This window comes from Salarias fasciatus, chromosome 9 (genome assembly GCF_902148845.1).
Source record: "Salarias fasciatus chromosome 9, fSalaFa1.1, whole genome shotgun sequence".
Lineage (NCBI taxonomy): Eukaryota > Metazoa > Chordata > Actinopteri > Blenniiformes > Blenniidae > Salarias > Salarias fasciatus.
The window spans coordinates 7,538,731-7,558,621 of NC_043753.1; the positions used below are offsets into that span (position 1 = coordinate 7,538,731).

A 19,891-nucleotide genomic window follows, 5' to 3' on the forward strand; every position below is an offset into this window, starting at 1 on the left:
TAATTAGTCTGTCACTGTATCCTCTTAGAGATGCAGTTTTATCGATCATTGGTCAATTTAATTACATTTTTGTCTTTGTTGTGTCCAGTCTTTTCTTGTGTCATTGTAAATGTCAGCGTTCAGCTGCAGGAACCTGCATCCTGAAAGTTCCACTGATGGATGATGAACGCGTCCTTTTTATTTATGTATCTACTTTGCAGTTTAATCAATGCTGTGCAGAGCAAGATGATATTTTCTTTTGGAAGCGGGGTCATTCTGCACGTCTGATTCTAATCCGGGCAGTCTGGGCTCTTGATATCTGGGGAGAGGAAGGAGCCATTAGCAGTCCCGTGCAGACGGAGCCGAGCCTGAAGCCTCGGCGATTTGATTTCACAAAGGCACACAGACAAAAGGAGAGGAGTGTGATCTTCATCTGTCTGCACTCATTATTATCTCCACATCTCCTCCTCCTCCTGTCTCCCTGCTCCTCTTAATGCCACTGTTTCAGACACCTCCACACCATCAGCAGATTGGGAGTCAGCAGGTATGGGTGTGTGTGTATGTGTGTGTACCTATGTGTGTTTTGGGAAGGGGGGGATGGGTAGCATCACCATTGCCATAGAAACCAGGGCTGTAAAAAAAAAATCCACAGTAATTTGTCTGGTTTCTATGGCAACGGGCTACACAACAGCGTGAAAAAGTGACGCTCTATGCGACGAGGAGAAGGAAATGTGCGCAACTGGAAATGCGCTCAATTAGAGAAGTTTCGCGCCTGATGAATGTTGTAAATTAGATGTGCGTTTAACAGAATAAGAGATTTTTTTCCCCCCAGAGTTTATTGCATCTGGACTACTATTCACACTTTTTGAAGGCGTTCGTGAATTCCTGGAAATCTCTCGCCTTGAGTGCGTTTGTTTCTCCGCATCGGAGCGCCGGCGGCGCGGCGAGAGGCGGGGCGCGAGGGCGGTGCGAGCCGAGGAGACGGCTCGCGGGGGGGACGGGGATAGGAGGAGGAGGAGAGAGAGAGAGAGAGAAAGAGAGAGAGAGAGACGCAGGGAGAGGGAGGACGCGGTGATTAGATTAGAGGCGGTGTGAGCAGTGGAGAGCGGCCGGGGCACGGAGCGCCTTCTGCCGCAGAGCAGACCCCGCCGGCATCCCCTCCTGCTCCCGGCGCGCGTGCACACCGCGTCACCTTCTGCCGCGACTCCCTCCCATCCTCCCTCCCAGCTCGACCACCAGCAGCTTGTTGCAGGGTGGAGCTGGACCCGGGTCTTGAGGGACCCCCGGCGCGCGGGGAGCTGTCAGAGCGGATGAGTCCTCCTCACGTCTGAGCTGTTGCGCACGGAGCCGTGCGGGGGGCCCCGGGGGGGACGGCACGTGGAGAGCAGGAGAAATGCTTCTCTTAGAAGGTTTCGCTCCCCAGAAGTCGTCCCACCGCCCGGCGTCGCCTCCCTGAAGTCCAGCCCCCCCGGAGCTCCGGAGCCCACCCATGCGTCCCGCAGCCCCCGATGCTCGGCGCTGCTCCGGGGCTTTGCGGTCGGTGGGAGAGGCTCGAGCCGCCGCGGCGGCGACCGCGCGCCGCTAGGATGCTGCGCCAGGTGTTGCACGCGGGCCTGAGGACCTCCTTCCACGCGCTGGGCCGGTTCGTGGCGGGCCACCCGGTCTTCTTCGCCTCGGCGCCCGTGCTGCTGTCCATCCTGCTGGGCGCCAGCTTCAGCCGCTACCGCGTGGAGGAGGACGTGGAGAGCCTGCTCGCGCCCAAGCACAGCCTGGCCAAGATCGAGGGCAACCTGGTGGACAGCCTGTTCCCCGTCAACCGCTCCAAGCACGCGCTCTACTCCGACCTGCAGACCCCCGGCCGCTACGGCCGCGTGATCGTCACGAGCCGGAAGGGCAGCGTGCTGGACCCCGTTCACCTGGACACCGTGCTCAAGGTAGGCGCGCGCTGCGCGAGGACCATGACGCACGTCCAACACTTGACATGAGAGAAAAGCGACTGTCATGAAAAAAACTTGTAATTCCTCTAAGAGGCTGTCAAAGAATGTAAAAACGTGGATATAATTATTCATATAAATCTACATGATTGCACCAGAATCCTCTGAATTGAATTAAATACTTTTTAATAACTTTTTTCCACTTTTTCATTAAATGTTTTATGCATGAGCAGACAGAATCTTCAACATTCATATATTTATATTGTCTCCATATTCCTTACTCATATAAATCTATAGAATTGCATACGAACCTTTGAATTTAACTTTTGAATAATGTTTCATTAATGAAAATGTTTTATTCATTTGCACATAACACCGAGTCTTGATAAGTAATGATATAGCTTGTCTCAATATTCAGCCCACTTAATGCTGGGAAATGGCCTTTGTCTCCCTGTCACACGTGTTTGCCGGTGATGCCACTTTTAATCAAATGATTGGTTGAAGTGATCAAACACTAACAGGAAGGTTGAGGTCCAATCAGGTCAGCTGAAAAGAAGTTAAAGGGTTAATCTTATTTCTCAGTATTTTTTGTCAATTGTAGTAAAATCAATTAATACTGGGTGGAAGCAACATCTCAGCCAAATAAAACCAGCAAGGAATGAAGATAAACATGAAAAAACAAGAAAGTACGCTTTAAAGAAAGATATTCAGAAATAAAATTATTCAGTCTTTGCGGAAACGTTTAATAAGATCCAGTCGAATATTTTAGCACAATTAAAGTCAACAGACTTGAACAAAGTGCTCTCCGTCTCATCTCTGCAACACTAAAATGTGATGGAACAGGTGCCTTCAGTGTGAAGAACAGCAGTGAAAATACAATAAAACATGGAGCATTTGAGTCTAAAACCTGCTTTTAAGAGAAATAAAAATCTGTTTTGTGATGTGATTTACAAGCCACATGCATCCTGCTGTGTGGTCTGTGGTTTCAGGCGCTATGAAGAGATTAACCTGCTCACATTAGTGTCTTAAAAATGTCTTTTTCCATGTTCCTGTCAGTAATATGGAAGCAAGCTTCATCTTCATCATATCTGATACATTTATTGAACGTTTCTGTCATGAAAAGCTTTTAGTTGAGTTGCAGGCAGTGAGTTCAGAGCAACAGGTGGAATCAGACTCATCAACTGCTTTTCTTTATTTTTTGATAATGAACTGATCACCTGAGGACAAGTAGCTTAGCTTTTTCAGTGTAGTTCATGCTTATGTGTTTATTCATCCGTCATTACTTTGATGAAAGATTACAATTTAGATTTTGAAGATATTACATTTTCATTTATTTACACTAGAACATGTGGATTTGTGGATCTTTCTGCATTATTGAGCTGTCATTTCACTGCTCGAACCCCCTCTAGTTCCTCAGCATACAAACATGGATTTTTTTTTTTAAATGCATGTCACTTTTTTCAACATTTTTATGTAAAAATCATGATTAGTTTATGCAGTTGGTGGTTAATAAAAGTACCAGGGTTGCAGTTTGTTCAAGACTTTGACTCAGAATGGTATTTGTGGTAAAACTATGAGGAAAGAAATTTAGTGAGTTTATATCTTATGCTGCCATTTTGAGTAAAAGTCTCCATAAATGAATTTTGGTTCGTATCTCCCAGCCTTACTTGACAGTTTAGCTTCCGTGCCCTTTAAATCACAACATATACATCAGAAGACGAAGGAGCCGCGCTTTAAAAGCAAACCGTTCTGAACACACACACACACACACACACACAGGAAGATAAAGGTCAGTGTGTGTACGCAGCTGGTCTTCTTCCTCGTTCCCGAAGATTGATGGCAAATAAACACAACAACAAGGTGCCGTTTGAAATAACCCCGACAGCATTTACAATTACGGAGGCGAGGATTTTAATTAGAACGTGGCGTTAGCAGCAGCTCCGAGGCCTCTCCGTCTCCGTCTCCGTCCTAAACGCAGTTCTGAGTATCAGCTCCACACCCCTGCAGCAATTAGCTCAACAATTTGATGAAGTTACGAGGGTATAATCAAAGCTTCAGCTCTGTGTGTGTGTTTGTGTGTGTGTGTGTCAACAGACCCAGTAAAACCAGCCTTACATAACAGTGCTCGCTGACAGAGATGCTGCAGAGATGCTCTTTCCCGTCTCCGCTCTGTGTTCTAACATTTCCCCCGAAAAGCTTTTCGGTGTTCCTCTGAGGACGGCCTCGAACTTGTTGCAGGCAGAATTCTGCTGCGTGTGTCTGAGAGAGAGAAAACAACGGAGAGACACGAGTTCCACTCGCTGTTCGCGTGAGAACTGTGAGTCACACCCACTGAATGCATCGTATTATCAGCTTGTATTTGCTAATAAATCAACGCACTGGAGTTCCTTCTCCATTAAAAAGTCAGCTCTGAGCTGAAGATCCAAGATTCTAGAAAGCTTTATTTATCCCCAAGGGGAAAATTCAGTTTGGGCCAGTAAAAAAAAAAAAAAAGATAGAAAAATATCAACACCATTATAAACTAAAAATATAGACAAGTCTAGTGTTCCTTCTTATGCTGAGTACACACAAATGTAAGTGAACACCTGGAATGTTCTGTTATTTGTCTTTTGGCCAATGCAATCATGAAAATTCTCCATGGCAAAAAGTGAAAGATGTTTTTCAAAAGACTTGATTTTTGCAGCACTTAACCTTGATCCTTGAACTTTAGTCTTCCTTCGTCTCGTGATGATCGATTTTTGTCCTGAAACAAGTGATCATATCTGAGTCCGCCAGTTTTCTGAACGAGGCGTATATTTAGGCATACTAGTGAATCACTGGTTTGTTTAAAGGTGCATTAAGGAGTTTGCACGTATAATGCCAAACAACGGCCCCTGCAGGCCTTGGGCATAACTGCAGCTTAGTGAAACGCTCATGCCTGTGGCTTGCGTCCATGTACGTGCACGGAAGAGGGGAACTCCTTCCTCGCTTTTTTAGTAGCGCTCGAGTAAAATGTAAGTTTCTTTTGCCTGGTGGAGTCTGTGCTGGAGTTGTGGCAGTGCTAGAAGCCGGTCTTTTCTTACTTTCTGGAAGCTCCATCATCACACTGCTCAGTTGTTGCTCGCTAAGCATCTGGCGGAGTAATGGCGGACAAAGCAAAAGCTGAAAGCCAGGCCAGCGGGAGCGCGCTTTACGTCAAGAAATACAAACTGCCGCACCGGCACTGCAACTTTCAAGTGACAATTTAGCGCTGTTAGCGGTACTTGCAATGAATATATCAGGGCACATTCTACACATCATTGAATATTTGAAATACATTTATGGTGGAAAAAAAAGTATTTTTAAAGTTGAAAAACTCCTTAATGCATCTTTAAGTATACCGCTAAGAACATGATCCTGTGGAACCTGTTTTTGTTTGACTATCAGTCAGACATGTGGAGTCCCTTTTAATGTTGGTTATTGCAATTCAAAGTGCTTTGGAGATGTTTGACACTCTGGTAAAGAGACAGAACAAGTGAAGACAGAATGAAAAAATAGAACAAAATCTATGAATATGAATTATGTAAAGAAAGAGTAAAATCCATTTTTAGATGAAAAAATGGAAATGAAAGTTGTGGTCAGGAAATTAAGTAAGAACAATTGAACAGAGAGAAACTGTTGAAAACAAGATGAATCTAAAACCATGAAAACTTTGCCTGAGCTGTTCTCTTCAATATTGTTTCTGCGCCAGCTTTCACTTTCACTTCTGCTTGACTTATCCATTCAAATAACGTGGCAGGGAGTATTAACATTTAAATGCTTCTTCTCACAATCTTACGCTTAGTTAATATTATACTAAAACTGACAGATTTGGTCCTTAAAGTTGTGTAAATTGGATGATTTCAAGCTAAATTAACCTTTTTTGAGACTCTGCAAATAATTATCCATCAGTCTCCATCAGGGACCATTTACCCACCGATCTAATCTCTCAGCATGTCCATCCTCATGCTGTTTTCGTGCCTGTGGCTGACTTCCTGGATTACCTCAAGTAGCCCGTGGCAGGGCGTTATACATCATTTCGATAACAGTAATCAGTGTCTGGCAAGCCTGGAGGCAGGCACCGGCTTTAAATCAATTCCCTGCAGGGTTTAAAAGTCTTTTTTTAAGTTCAGTGATTAATCAGAATGGATGCTGCACCAAGATATCTGTTCTGAAACTTCACTGCCAAATTGGTGCCAACCTGCTGCCAACAAAACCAAAAAATCCATTGCTGTCTGTGTTCGCACTATTGAGATCTTTTCCCATCCAGCATTAATCACATCCAGAGTGTGTGATGAGAAAACACGGACAGAGCCTAATAATTTGGTAAATCAAAAAGAAAGAAGACAAATTGATGCTGGATTCAATCAATTGTAATCGGAACCAGTTTCCTTTATCCTTTATTTACCTTTTTTTTTTTTTTTCTTACATTGTTTCAGCCAAAATGTATTGGTCCTACATGAACATTTGTTGATTCGAAGATTCAACAGAGACTTTGGAGACCATTCACAGGGGTCCCAAAAAGTAAAAATGTGATACTGAGCACAGAAGTGATCTTTGATTAAAGTCCTCGAATAAAAATCGTGGGGAGCCAGTTGAGGAAATGACTCAACAAAAATAACACTGACATCTCTGCTGGAGGCTGAGCTGCACCACCATGTCAACCACAGCGAAAACACACACAATCATGAGCAATGCAAGTGTTTTCAGAGGTACTGAATCATATTTTACACTGTACACAAATGTGTTTGTGTTTGAGCAATATCACATTTAAAAAATAGACCTCCATCCATCCATCCATCCATTCATTCATCAATCTGTCCATCTTCTGCACAAGTCAGTGTCCAGCGCCTGGTGCTGAGCCCATTGGTAAAAAGTGTAACGGTCAAATCCACAGATATGAACAATTATTCCGCAAAATTGGCAAACAGTCCATAAACGCGTGGGCGTTTGGCAGCAACTTTCACACAACTATTTGTTTCTGCAGACTCACACTCGTTCTCTTCAAACTGCGAGGTGGGAGACTGCTTTGTGCCTGTTCGCTGTGGCAGAAACTGGCGTCGGGCGTGTTGCTTCATTACCGGCCTCGTGGAGGCTGCCGTCGTGCTCCTCCTGCCATAGAAACCAGGCAGGACTCTGAGACTACTTCTGCTAATCTGTTGTGTGAGACTCGCAAAGACGCTACCCCACGCGCGCGCACACACACACACACACACACACACACACACACACACACACACCTCTCTTTCATATTCACACAGGCAGAAAAGTAGGCGAGAGAGTCTATAAGTGCTGCATAACTCATAAGAAACTTTTTATCGCCGTAAAATATCTGCAGCTGTGGCGTTTCTCAAGTGAGATCGGCAAACTTGTACGGATAAATGGATGATAACAACAATGGCGACCTCCAGAGTGTCGTGACTTTCCGTCCATATTCCGTATATCATAGCAATCCAGCTTGGTCGTCTGCTCTTTTGAACTTTTGAATGTCTGTATACTTGCCTGAAATGCTCTTTCGTGTGTGTATGTGTGTGTGTGTGTGTGTGTGTGTGTGTGTGTGTGTGTGTGTGCTCACAGCTCCACAGGCGGATCTACCAGATGCAGGTGACGGTCCCGGCCACAGGCTTCAACAGCTTCAACTACTCCTTCTCCTACCTCTGTCTCCCCGATGACAAGAACGTCTGCATCATCGACGACATCATCCGCGCGATGGAGGAGATCCAGTCGGCCCGCAGCGCCAACCGCTCCGTGCCCGTCCTGCGGTATCCCATAACGCAGCTGGCGGACGGCCGCCAGGCGTACATCGGCCACCAGCTGGGCGGAGTCACCGGCTGGGGCCCCGGCGGGGCGGTGCGCGCCCCGGGGATGGGGCCCAGGGCCGAAGGCGTCCGTTCCGCCCGGGCGCTGCAGCTCACCTACTACCTCCACGGCCGGGGCAGCCTCATGGACCGGGTGGCCAGCCAGTGGGAGAAGGCCTTCTGCGCCGAGCTGCAGCACTTTGCGGCGCTGCACCCGAAGCTGGGGCTCTACCCTTCCACCTCCTCCTCCCTGAGGACGGACTTCCAGTTCTCCTCCGTGCTGGCGCATCGACCCCTGCTGGCCAGCCTGGGGGTGTGCGGGGTGCTGGCCGTCCTCTGCTGCTCCATGAGGGACTGTGTGAGGTCCAAACCCTGGCTGGGCCTGCTGGCTCTGCTGTCCATCACGCTGTCAGGCCTCACTGCTGCTGGGATACTCAACCTGACTGGAGCCACCTACAACTCCACCTACCTGGGCATCCCCTTCGTCATGCTCGGTAAGTTTACCCAACAGTCTTATTTCAGGATTTTGAAGTCAGAAAAGTCACAACGATGATTTCTGAGACAGTTCGAAGACAGCTTCCTCGGAAAACCCAGATATGTCCTTTACTTTCATCAAATAGACAAAATCACTTGAATTTTTACCTCTGAGGGCTGGAAAACCTTAAAAATAGAAAAATCCTCAGAAGCAGCAGCTGTTTTACTACTTAACATAATTATTTTGCATATATAGGATGTTGTTTGTGCAGAAATAGGAAAAAAAATCTGAAGAAATGGGCAGAATTTGCCAAACATGACAAATGTGGACATGATGGATTCATGCTCTCTTCTGTTTGAAATGCACTGGGAACATCTTCTAACTAGTGGTATTTGAGCAACAGGGAAATCTTCACAAAAACAAGAGGGAGATAAAAGCAGGGAGAAATCAAAGAAAATGGCAGGTGGGAGCAACAGTGATGGTTGCCGTTGCTTTTCTATCACAGGCAGCCTGTGTTCAGCAGTTTGCAGATGCAGAAGCCTCGGGCTGACTGCAGCTTCAAAGAAGACAGATCGTCAAAATGACTGACATGGCGGGGCGTGAACTTGACTGGGGAAGTGGGAGGGCGGCGGCACGAGCAACAAACCAAAAAAACGGTTTGAAAAGATCTTTAAGTTGCTGCTGGAGAGCCAAAGCATGGATCCCAGAAAGTTTTAAACTGTTTTACATCTCAGACGTTTCTCCACATCTACGGTGGAACTTTTTCCATCTACCCACCTCCTTTATCTGATTTATCCAGACTGAAGAACCGGAGCTTTTTATAGCTGATACTGGATGAAGCGCAGAGTACACCCTGCACAGAGACGAAATGGAAACACTAAAGTTTGGCCGTCATAGGTGAAAGATGGGAAATCGTGGCAGTATCTTAGCTCGGGATCAGTGGGCTTAAGTCGTACAGTGATAACGGTTCATGGATGGCTGTTGTCCTGCAGCCCCAGAAAAAGAGAGAGAATCTTCTGACAGTATCGGAAGCTTCATAATAGTTGAGTCAGTATGTGGTGTTACTGCAGCCGTGAACACAAGAAAAGCAGCAGAAAACTACGTGATGCCGAACAGGATAGGGTTATGAAGTCTCTCAGTGCAGCAGGTAACAAACGTATGAGACTACAGAAATCGCTCAGCTAGAGCAACTTTTTGAGTCAGTCATTTGAATTTCTTTTTGAAGCATTTCAAGAAATGCTCAGGAAGAACATGCAAAGTCCAGACAGATGACCCCTGTCCTGCATTCCAACCCTTTTATGATGGATCAAAATGAAACCCACTGCTCGACTGAACCACTGTTTAATCACTGAACATGAAATAAGAAAGCACTTCAGTCTGTAAGATCCTCACCTGTTAGTTACATGTTGTTGCACCATTTTTACATTTCCATGTGCAGTCATTTCTTTGCATCAAAAATTTATTGACACGACTTTTTTCACCTAAATAATAGATTTAGGCACAACCTATAAATAAACTTGAGGCTTTCTTAACCATTTTCTCTTCAATCACAAACCATCTGGGTACTGAACTACATTGAACACAGAAAGAAACCACATTTGCATAAAATTTCAACGTCTTTGAGAAGAGCTGATCTTGATCCGATAGTTAAAAAATAGCTGCATTTATGGCATTGTTGAATTTTTTATTACTTTTTTTTCCCCAGCCTCCTCAGTCTTTAAGTCTGTGCCTGAATGTGACGCGGTTTCACCAGGTTTTGAATCAGTGTAAGTCTGAGAGTCTGCTGAGCCTGCTGCGTGTAGCCAGAGTGAATGTGTGTGGGCTGCGGCAGCTTTCCCACGCCGCAATGTCACCGCTTTCACCTGTTGCTAACAAAAGTGGCAAGCCTTCCACTTCTTTTCTCAATAGTCTCAAATCTCATACCAGCAGAAATCAATCGGTATCTGGAGTATCTCCTGCAGCCGTGACTTGGAGGAAAGAAAAAAAAAAAAGCGGCAATAAATCAATGAAAGGCTACAACTTGAAGAAGTTGGAGGAAATCTTGCTAAGCGACCAGGAGACAGTGACAGGCTGGATGCACATAAAATGACACTGGACCCAGAGGAAAGCCTCTTTTGTGGGTTTTTTCTTTAAATCTCCTCATGACTGAAGACTGCAACATCTCTCTAGATGCAGTGCTTGAATCTGAATGTCTGGATTTACATGTGCTTTGACAGATTTGTGAACTTGTGAACTGGTGAGGGATGACTGACTCGGATTTCTCATGGATAATGACAGCAAATGCTCAGTGCTTTCTGGTGCAGTATAGTAGTGTGGTACAGTTCCTCATGTGCATGAGGGCTTCACGCTATTTGCTAAATGCAAACATTGTCATCGGAGCCGTTAGCTGCGTATTGTTAGCAAGCTTTTTTAAGCAGCAGCTTACTATCAGAAAACCCTGTTCATCTTTTGCTTCTTTTGAATAAATCAACTAAACTGACTGAAAATTCAGTTTGGGTCAACGTCAGTTCACTCCTGCTCCAGGTGTTATGGCAGTAACTTGAGACTGGGACACGTTTTTTTTTTTATTATTATTATTTATTTATTTATTTTTCTTTGATTTCTGTGCTTCTGACTTTTTCCGTCTCCATTTGAATGATAATCACATCACAAAAGTGGCGTCGCTGGAGGCGTACGTGAAGTATATTTGAACGGGCTTCACATTTGAGGAGTTAAAACGAGCAGATTCCTGTGAAGAATAACAGATATTTTCTTCTTTTTGTGAAGAGTCATGATGTGAAAATCCCATATTAAAAGACTTTTCCATATTTATTTGGTTGAGCTGTTAGAGAATGACCAAAAGTAAAAAATAAAAAGACAATCAGTAGCGAGAATGAGGTGCGGAAACAGCGAAGGCTTATCATAGCTTGTGCATTCAAAAGGGTTTCTTTCATTTCGAAATTAATTTCCAGAAATTGGTTTGTTTGTGCGGACGGAGATGAGATAAAGGAGAGGGACGATGAGCCGATGGAGGAAAGAAACGCGAGGCAGGAAAGAGGCTGTCAGAATTAAGAGCAGAGTGAAGGGAAAGAACAGGGAAACAGAGGGCAGCCTGGATGAAATATCCCTTCAAATTCAGACCGAGATAAGGATTCTCTGAGCAGAAAACGAAGTTAAACCGCAGTTAGGAGGAGGACAGGCGGGCAGGAAGGAGGATTTTTCAGAAGGCAAGTGGGTAGACCGAAAGAGGTGGGAGGAAGAGCGAGGCGAGAGGGAAGGACGTGGAGGAGAGATTGGATTAAGAACGGGGAGAAATGTGTTATGTTTTAAAGATGCGGTGCAGCCACGGCGCTTTGCATCTCTCTCATTTGGAATCAGACGCCGTTTCGCGTCGTTCTCGTTAACTAGAAAAGGAGGCCACGAGAGAAACATTTACTGAGGCCTTGCAGAAAAATAGCTTTTTCCATTAACTGCCCAGGTGTGTGATTGTGCAGAAAACTGTCGATTCTGAGGGAGAATCCGACCGTAATGAGAAATGGCTTTGATTGGAGTCATGCGATCGCGGCAGCGTTTGTTGTTACACCCTGCAGCTTTTCTAAAACGTCCTCTTTTCCCAGATCATTTCAAAGATTCGTTCTCCAGTTGGACTGAAAGCACACAGAGAAATCCGTCCCCCGGGGCTCCATCGGGGACTACTTACCCACTGACCTATTCACTCAGGATATTCATCCACAGCACACCGCTTTGTTTACGTGCCTGAGGCTGGAAATCCAACAGTGTAATGGCAAATGACTCCAGGGACCATTAGGAACCGAGTTATACGTCATTTTGAGAACAGTAATCAGTGTCTGTTTAGCCGGTTGGCCCACCAGGCTTGAATTGATTCCCTGTCAGACCTAAACATCAGGGCTTTTTCAATGCAATTATTAATCAGAATGACTGTGTGTGTGTGAAGGTGTGTGTGCTACAGAAACTGCACAAGCGTGCCAAGACCTGTTGCTCACTGTTGAAAGGAAATTTAGTGTAAGTTTTCTGAGTAACTCCACACAAATATACAACTGCCAATTGCTGTATCGCTGTCCTGTAGGTATACAGTCACATTCATGTTCATGAAATCTGATTTTATGTTTCATTTATTTATAATCCAGTAAGATTGTCAAAAGCTCTGAGACATAACTGGAACAGATTACAAGCATCCAGTAGGATGCAGCGACTGTGAGCTGCTCTGTGCCAGGTAAATGACTTATTTGAGTTTTTACGATAAAATATGTCTTTTTATTGAATTGTTGATGTTTGTGAAGTACAATATTCAAATGTTTTCACAGAAATTATAGAGAAATAATGTCAAATATTAAAAATTGAGCAGTATGTGTCAGTATTGCTTTCAGTGCATTAAAATGGAATTTAAATGTTTTTAAAAGAAAGTTGTAAAAGTGAGAAAATTGTCACTTTTTCAATGTAAAACCTTCGGAGGTTTTAACGTTTGATGTTTGATGCATGACTTTGATAAAATCCATTTTCTGTCTTTTTCATAACGCGAACAAAAAGACAGTTTATGAGACAATACGTGTCTGCCTTGGTTCAAGGAAACTGTTATTTTTTTGTCAGTCTCCTAAATGAGCGCCACTGTAAAATTAATGAAAAGCCTTTTATATACGATCGCAGCCAACGGTGACATATTTGAATGATAACTTGACTCAATTTGATCTACTTTGTTAGTTTCTGAACAACTCAGTTGTCTGTAGTACAAACCTTGTCTTCCTTCGATATAAAGAAAGGTTAAATATGAAGGAAAAAGTCTGTTTTGATGTGCAGACATTTTCTGTTTAAGCCAATGAAGCAGACTCACAGGTTTTAGTATATGAAATCCATTTGATGCCGCAGCAGCTGTGTCAAGGTCGGCGAGTGTTTTCACCAAAGAAAACATCATGTCGTCCTTTCATTTTTTTTTTTTTATCGCCCAAATGTTGTGGAGACTCACTTTTATTTACTTCATATTGGGTAAAGAAAAATCGTTTTTCAGCAGTGCATGGTGCTGCTTAGTGTCAGGAAAAAGCTTAAACCAAATGAAGACAAAGCTCCAGTTTGATTCTTATTCATTGACTGAGGACCCGTCTATCCCACATTTTTAAGTGGAAACTGAAAACTTTTATTGCGTTTTGGGAGTCTGCTTAAAGGACAGTGGCACTCGGAGCCAAGATTCAATTCATTTTTGCGAATGTGTGTGTGGTTTTATTACAAAACCAGCCAACAACCCATGTGTGTGTGGGGGTGGGGGGGGGGGGGGGGGGGGGGGGGGGGTGGATTAAATGGATCTGTTAATCTCAGGAGCTCAGTTCTAGAAATGGGACAGTGTCCTCACGTTGTAGCAAGGACAAAAACACACACACACACAGACTGTCTCAGGGTGGGAAGCGTCAACATTCAACATTAACCTCCACTTCTTCCTCTGTCATTCACTGCAAGCTTCACCTCCCTCGCTCTAAAAATACACACACACACACACACACACACACACTTGTGGTGTGGGTAAGTTGTGCCTGTGCTGAGGTGCTAAGTGTTTTCACCACCGTGAGGTCAGTGGATGGAGGGGGGGGCGGCGGCGGCGGCGGCGTTGTACGTGTGACGCTGGTGACTCAGTGATGCCATGGCAACCACCGAGGGGGTAAAAAAACAACCGCTACCATCTGCTGCACATACATGTGCATGTATGTGCATGCACAAACGGACGGGCGTGAGCGGCTCGGTGGGCTCACGCAGCATGACTTTGCACATAATGCACCACTGCGGTGCTTGAAATGTGAACTGTTGAAGATTTTGAGGCAGGAAACTGCTGAAACCCTCGTGAAACTGACTTTCTACTGTCGTCTGGTACAAAAAAATGGCGTCACTGAAGTCTTACGTATTGTACCTTCAATGTTTTTTCCCTCCTGACGGTTTTAGTAGTGCCGTTTCTTTATTTCAACCTGGCTCGGAGCTGTATGTCCTCATGCTGCGGCAGCAGTTGCTGTGGTCTAGTTTCTCAACCAGAGCTGTTAAAGAGATGTGAGAAAAAAAAAAAAAAAAAAAAAAAAAAAGGACTGGCTTTTCATGGTGTCTTACATCTGCTGATTGAGACGGCTCCACTTCAAACGGGATGGAGGTGTGATGTTATGCGGAGAGGGACGGTCCACACGCAGGTACGGGTTCTTCTGCAGCGCGGTGATTCATCGAGGTGCGTATATGGAGGCGACGTGGGCGCAAGTTTGAGGGGAGAGGAGGCAGAGGGAGTCTGTGCTGCGACTTTAAAGCTGTCGCAGTTTGAATTTGCATTATTGGACTTTCTGGGCTTGGTTGTGTGGGCAAAGCGGGCTGACGTGTTTGCACCGTACGGCGTATCTCAACACTGGCTCTTTTATGTTTTCCATCGACTCCTGACCTAAAATAAATGGCCCTGAGTTGCAACAAGGAAGGAGGGAAAGCAGACTTTATTGATCCCCTCGGGGAAATTGCTTCCCTGCATTTAATCCATCCTATTTATTGCTAAGCTTGACTATACATGCGAGGAGTGCTGGGCTGCCATTTAGAAAAAGCAAAAAACATGAATATGCGTTTTCACTGACCCACAGTTTGTGGTGCGTCTCATTTGTGTCACAGGTCATGGACTCTTCGGCTCCTTTGAGATGCTCTCGTCCTGGAGGAGAACGCGGGAGGACCAGCACGTGAAGGAGCGCGTGGCGAGCGTCTTCGAGGACGTCATGCTGCGCTTCTCCGGCTCCACCATGCTCCACCTGATGACTCTGGGCCTGGCCGCCTCGCCGCTCACCAACATGGAGGCGGTGCGGCTGTTCTGCCGCACCGCCGCCCTGGCCATCACCATCAGCTACGTCTACATGCTGTCCTTCTACAGCTCCTGCCTGGTGTTCACCGGCTACCTGGAGACCGGGTACCGACACGGCTGCTTCTGCCGCCGGGTCCCCAAACCGGACCGGCTGGACTCCAAACCCGCCTGGTACCGCTGTCTGATGTACACTCGCTACCAGGACGAGACCCAAACCACCAACCTGCCGCACGGGGTGGGTCACGCCCACGCTCACACGCCAGAGCCCAACTTGACTCACGTGCACACGGCGAACAACCCGGGCGTTCACGGGCACATCGCCAACTCCACACACTCACACCCGCATACACACTCCACCGCAAGCATGGACCCTCATCCTCAGGACTCGCACCTTTTGCTGGGTTGTGTGCGGCGTTGCTATGGAGACTGGATCACTAATACCTACGTGAAGCCTTTCGTGGTCCTGCTCTATCTGGTTTACATCTCCTTTGGACTGATGGGCTTCCTGCAGGTGAGTGGCACATGAAAGTCAGAAGCGAAGTTGATTTTCTTTGAAGGATGATAGAAACATAACACTGCTGCAGTGGTTCAGGCTCGGGGAAATGTGTTGTTCTCCTGGGTTCTTCAGTCCAGAAACATGCGTCTGAGGTTAATTGGTGACCACAGCGTCGGTGATTTTATGTCTCTCCACAATGGACTGGCAAACTGTTGATGGTGTACTCTGATTTTTAACTTTGCCAGCTGGCGTCCTTCCAGGATCTGTGTGACTCTAAAGGCTTGTAAATGCTGTTGATATCTAAAAAGACAGGTGACTGCACCTCAAACAGTATCAGTGTTATTACATGTATTCATATATGAAGGCCTTCAGTCCTCTCCAATTGAACTGATGCTGGTCGAATACTAAAAACAGTTCATGTCTTGAGATAAAGTGTGTCAAGATTAAGTAGGATGGTGACAACAGGAAATCACACTAATAGTGTTCTGTGGATGCTTCAGAGACTTTTGCCCTTTGTAATCTGCTTCTAGTCTCAGTACTGCCCCCAGTGACAACTGAGGAGATGGAAAGAAACTAAAGGAAAATAGTGTGTAAAAAAAAGTGTGTATCCATGTTGGTATGTAGCTAATGCAAGGTAGTTTGTTTATGTCCCAGTCTGACATTGCACGAGGATTTAATTTGAGTTTTGTGACAGCAGTTGAGTTTGATTGGTCACCCAGTACGAGGCATCTGAAAGCCAGTTGAATCAGGTGAACTGTCTTGAATGATGTTTTGCCCTTTATCCAAGTCGTTTCATCCCTTGTTTTATATCCTGGAAATGAGAAACGCCCTGGTATAACAAACTCTCTTCTGCTCCTGACAGGTGACCCAGGGTTCAGACCCCAGTGCACTGGTTGCCATGGATACAGCAACAGTATTGTACACTCGCGCCCAGCAGCGTTACTTCAGTTCATACTCCCCGGTCATCGGGTTCTACATCTACGAGAGCGCCCCCTACTGGAACGCCTCCGTGCAGCGGGACCTGCTGGAGTACGCCAAGGGCTTCCAGAGGATCAGCTGGTTGGAGGCGTACCTGAACTACCTGTCGGACCACAACCAGTCCACCAGCCAGCCGCGGGAGAACTTCACGCGCACGCTGCGCCAGTCCTTCCTCCGCGAGCCGCAGTTCGCGCACTTTGCCGACGACATCATCTTTGCCGAGCGCGGGCAGGGCGAGGAGCCCGACGTGGCGGCGTCGCGCATCTTCCTGGTGGCCAAGACGACGGAGAACAAGCGGGAGGAGATGTCGGTGCTGCTGGACACGCTGCGACGCCTGTCTCTGACCTCGCGCGTCCGCTTCCTCATCTTCAACCCCTCGTTCGTCTACCTGGACCGCTACGCGGCGGCGGTCAGCTCGCCCCTCAGACACTCGCTGCTGGCGGTGCTGTTCCTGCTGGGCCTGTCGTCGCTGGCCGTGGTGGAGCCGCTGGTGTCCGTGTGGCTGGGCCTCACCCTGCTGTCGGTCCAGTTCGGGGTGCTGGGGTTCATGACCCTGTGGGGCGTGGAGCTGGACTGCATGTCCGTGCTGTGCCTCATCTCGGCTCTGGGCCACTCGGCGGACTGCAGCAGCCCCCTGCTGTGCGGCTTCGCCTCGGGCCGGGGCGAGAGCAGGACTCGCTGGGTGAGAGTGGCGCTGGAGCGGCACGGCGTCCCCTCCTTACAGACGCTCATCTGCTACAGCGCCGCCCTGGTGCCTGTCGGCTCCGTCCGCTCCAACCTCACCCGCACACTGTTCCGCTGCCTCACCCTCACGGCCGGATGCTCGGCCCTGCACACGCTTGCCTTCCTGCCCACCCTCCTTACCTTCCTGCCCCCCTCCAAGACCCGCGGCCACCGGCCTGGCGGAGGGGAGGGCCAGAGACAGGAAGTGGAGTGCGTTGAAATGAACGACAGCACCAGGGTGGTTGACCAGATCACCACCGTTTGAGAATCAGGATGATTGTTGTTGGTTCAAAAAGAGAAATAAGTGCATATTAAAAGTAGCAGAGAGTTAAAATGTTTGGAAAGGCGGGGGACATTCCAAGGAATCTCATATCTTCGTGTTTACCTGCTTGTTGTTAGCACTGTTTGGCATCTGAATGAGGACTTTTTTTCACTCCAAGCAGCTGAGGATCGACCTTCAGGGGATGTTTTCACCGAGGAAGTGCCACACTTTTCACAATCCCAGAATTTGCTTCAGCCCTCCCCTCTTCGGTCACCTCGTTCGGCTACTGCTGTCTGTTCGCCATATCAAGTTGCACAAACACAATTACAAAGACATGAGGCAATCATCTGTATGACTTTGTATTTCTACTTTAATGCTGGATAAATAAAGTACAAAATTAAGGAAACAGGACTTCACCGTGTGTCCTTTGTCAAACTGGATGATGCTGAGAGGAGAAAGACGTACTCATGAAGAATCCTTATTGTCAGTTTTCTTACCTTTTTACGGTTAGTTAACACTAACCGATGATGTTAATGTCTTTATGCTTTGAGATTTGTTCCTTTGAATAACAGAACTGCTTCTCTTCTCTATATTTTAGACCAGTTGCTTCTGAGATCTTTTTTTTTTAGTGTGCTTGTTGGTGAGCGTCTGATGCTGTCGTTCTCCAGCTCCTGTTCCCCTGTTGTGGTGGAACATTCACACACCTTGTCAGACTGATCCATCACAGCGTCCCTTGGTGAAAGATGGCAAACTAGCAGCTCTTGTTTCAGGTAATATCCAGACTGGGTTGAATTTGGTTGTGCTTTACTCCACTGCCCACCTCTTGTTTTTAAGTTATGGTCAACTCAAACACTGTAATGGTTCTGTAGCCCCGCCTACAGGGGTGTCTGGCGGCTGAGCTGGTCTACTCATGAACAAAAACACTCATTTCCTGTTTCCAACCGGCTGACTGTCTACTCATTCAGCCAGCTGATCACACAGATCTGCAGCTACTATCTGACTTTTACATTAGATTTTTACATTTTCTCCCATTTTCTGAACCTTGATGCTGCTCCGCTGTCGTTCTGGGATGGAGGTGATAATGACTTTTCATTCCAACAATGGTTTGGCAGCCAGTTCATTCATCAGAAACTGATAGTGGGTGGTGTTCTCGCTGCTCTTCTGATCTGTCCGTCACATTAATGAAAGTATTGTTCTCTTTGCATCCTGTGATTCCCTCCTGAAGGGAGCGTTGGATGTTTCTTTTCTGTTTTTTTTTCTCTCTCTTTTCTTGAATTCATCTTTGTAGTTGCAGGTCTGCGTGTGGGTGTGCTCTGCTATTGTTAATCTACGCGCCGCTCTGACAATGGCCTGAATGAGAAGTATTGTGCGCGCTCTCTCTTTTGCAGGCGCCGCAGCCTTCAGGAAGACGAGGATACCGACTTCCCACCCAGGAGCGCTGCCAACTGGCTTTTCTCAGAGCTCATGTACGAGGCATGAAAGGATCACCAACTGTGGCAGTGTTTTCTTTTGTAAATCATCCTACAGACACAATTACGAGCCTGAATTAGCTTCTTTATAAATCTAAAATCCTGGAAAAGACGGAACTTATTTGAACAATTTTTTTTTTTTTGGAAAATCAACAATTCTACTTCCCTCAGCTTTGTAAAATGGAATTAAAAATCAAACTAAACTGGATTCCTCTCCAGAACCGATAGCCCATTGGCTCAGACTCAAGCCTGAGCGTCTCCAGGCCAGAAACACACAGTAGCTGTCGCTGGCTGCCAGAAACCACCAACACCTCCTACGCTGGATTGCGCTGTCAGTCCAAAAAGCATCCTCTGCCGCTGCTGTTCAGTTCTCACGATCAGAACTGGCCGGTGTGGGAGCGGTGGAGCTGGATATCACTCACCGCAGCCATACATTAAGTCACAATTTAAGCATGCAAGGTGTAGCGCGACGAGTAATAGATATCGACATTCAGCAGAACGAATCCAAGGTCGCTCTGTCACTTTGAATCAAATTAGACTGCTCAAAGAGCTGAAGCATATTGTTATCATTCAGTGTGACTTACACTTCCTGGGATTTCATTATCTCTGAATAATTGTCTATAAATCGGCGTTGATGTAATAGAAATTGCTTCATCACACTTGGACGTCCTTCACTCTTGAAATTATTGAGTAATTGTGTGTGTTACGTCCGTGCACACGCGGTTATCAAACACTGCTCGATAGAGGCTAAAATATCAGCAACAATGGCTGAAAAGAGCTCAGCTGTGTTCGCATCTATAAATAGAGCAAACCCACAGAGTAACGTATAGTAATTAGGAGGCATGTGGTGCCAGATGTATGTGGGCAGCAGCTCCAAGGATATGGAGGAAGATCTTCAGCTGCTCCTCTGAATGAGCCACGTTTCACGTCACGCGCTTCAGTTAACATCACTGAGAGGTGGAACGCGATGAGAGCCGCGGC

General features: G+C 46.4%; 1 protein-coding gene across 1 annotated transcript; it reads left to right on the forward strand.

Annotated features, from left to right (window-relative positions):
• The first annotated feature begins 1,455 nt into the window (after positions 1-1,455).
• On the forward strand, positions 1,456-17,629 carry ptchd1 (patched domain containing 1). Its single transcript, XM_030099912.1, has 4 exons — positions 1,456-1,913; positions 7,488-8,202; positions 14,799-15,493; positions 16,341-17,629. Exons 1-4 carry the CDS (start codon positions 1,488-1,490, stop codon positions 17,442-17,444), a joined length of 2,940 nt encoding a protein of 979 aa, XP_029955772.1. The 5' UTR covers positions 1,456-1,487; the 3' UTR covers positions 17,445-17,629.
• Positions 17,630-19,891: the final 2,262 nt, after the last annotated feature.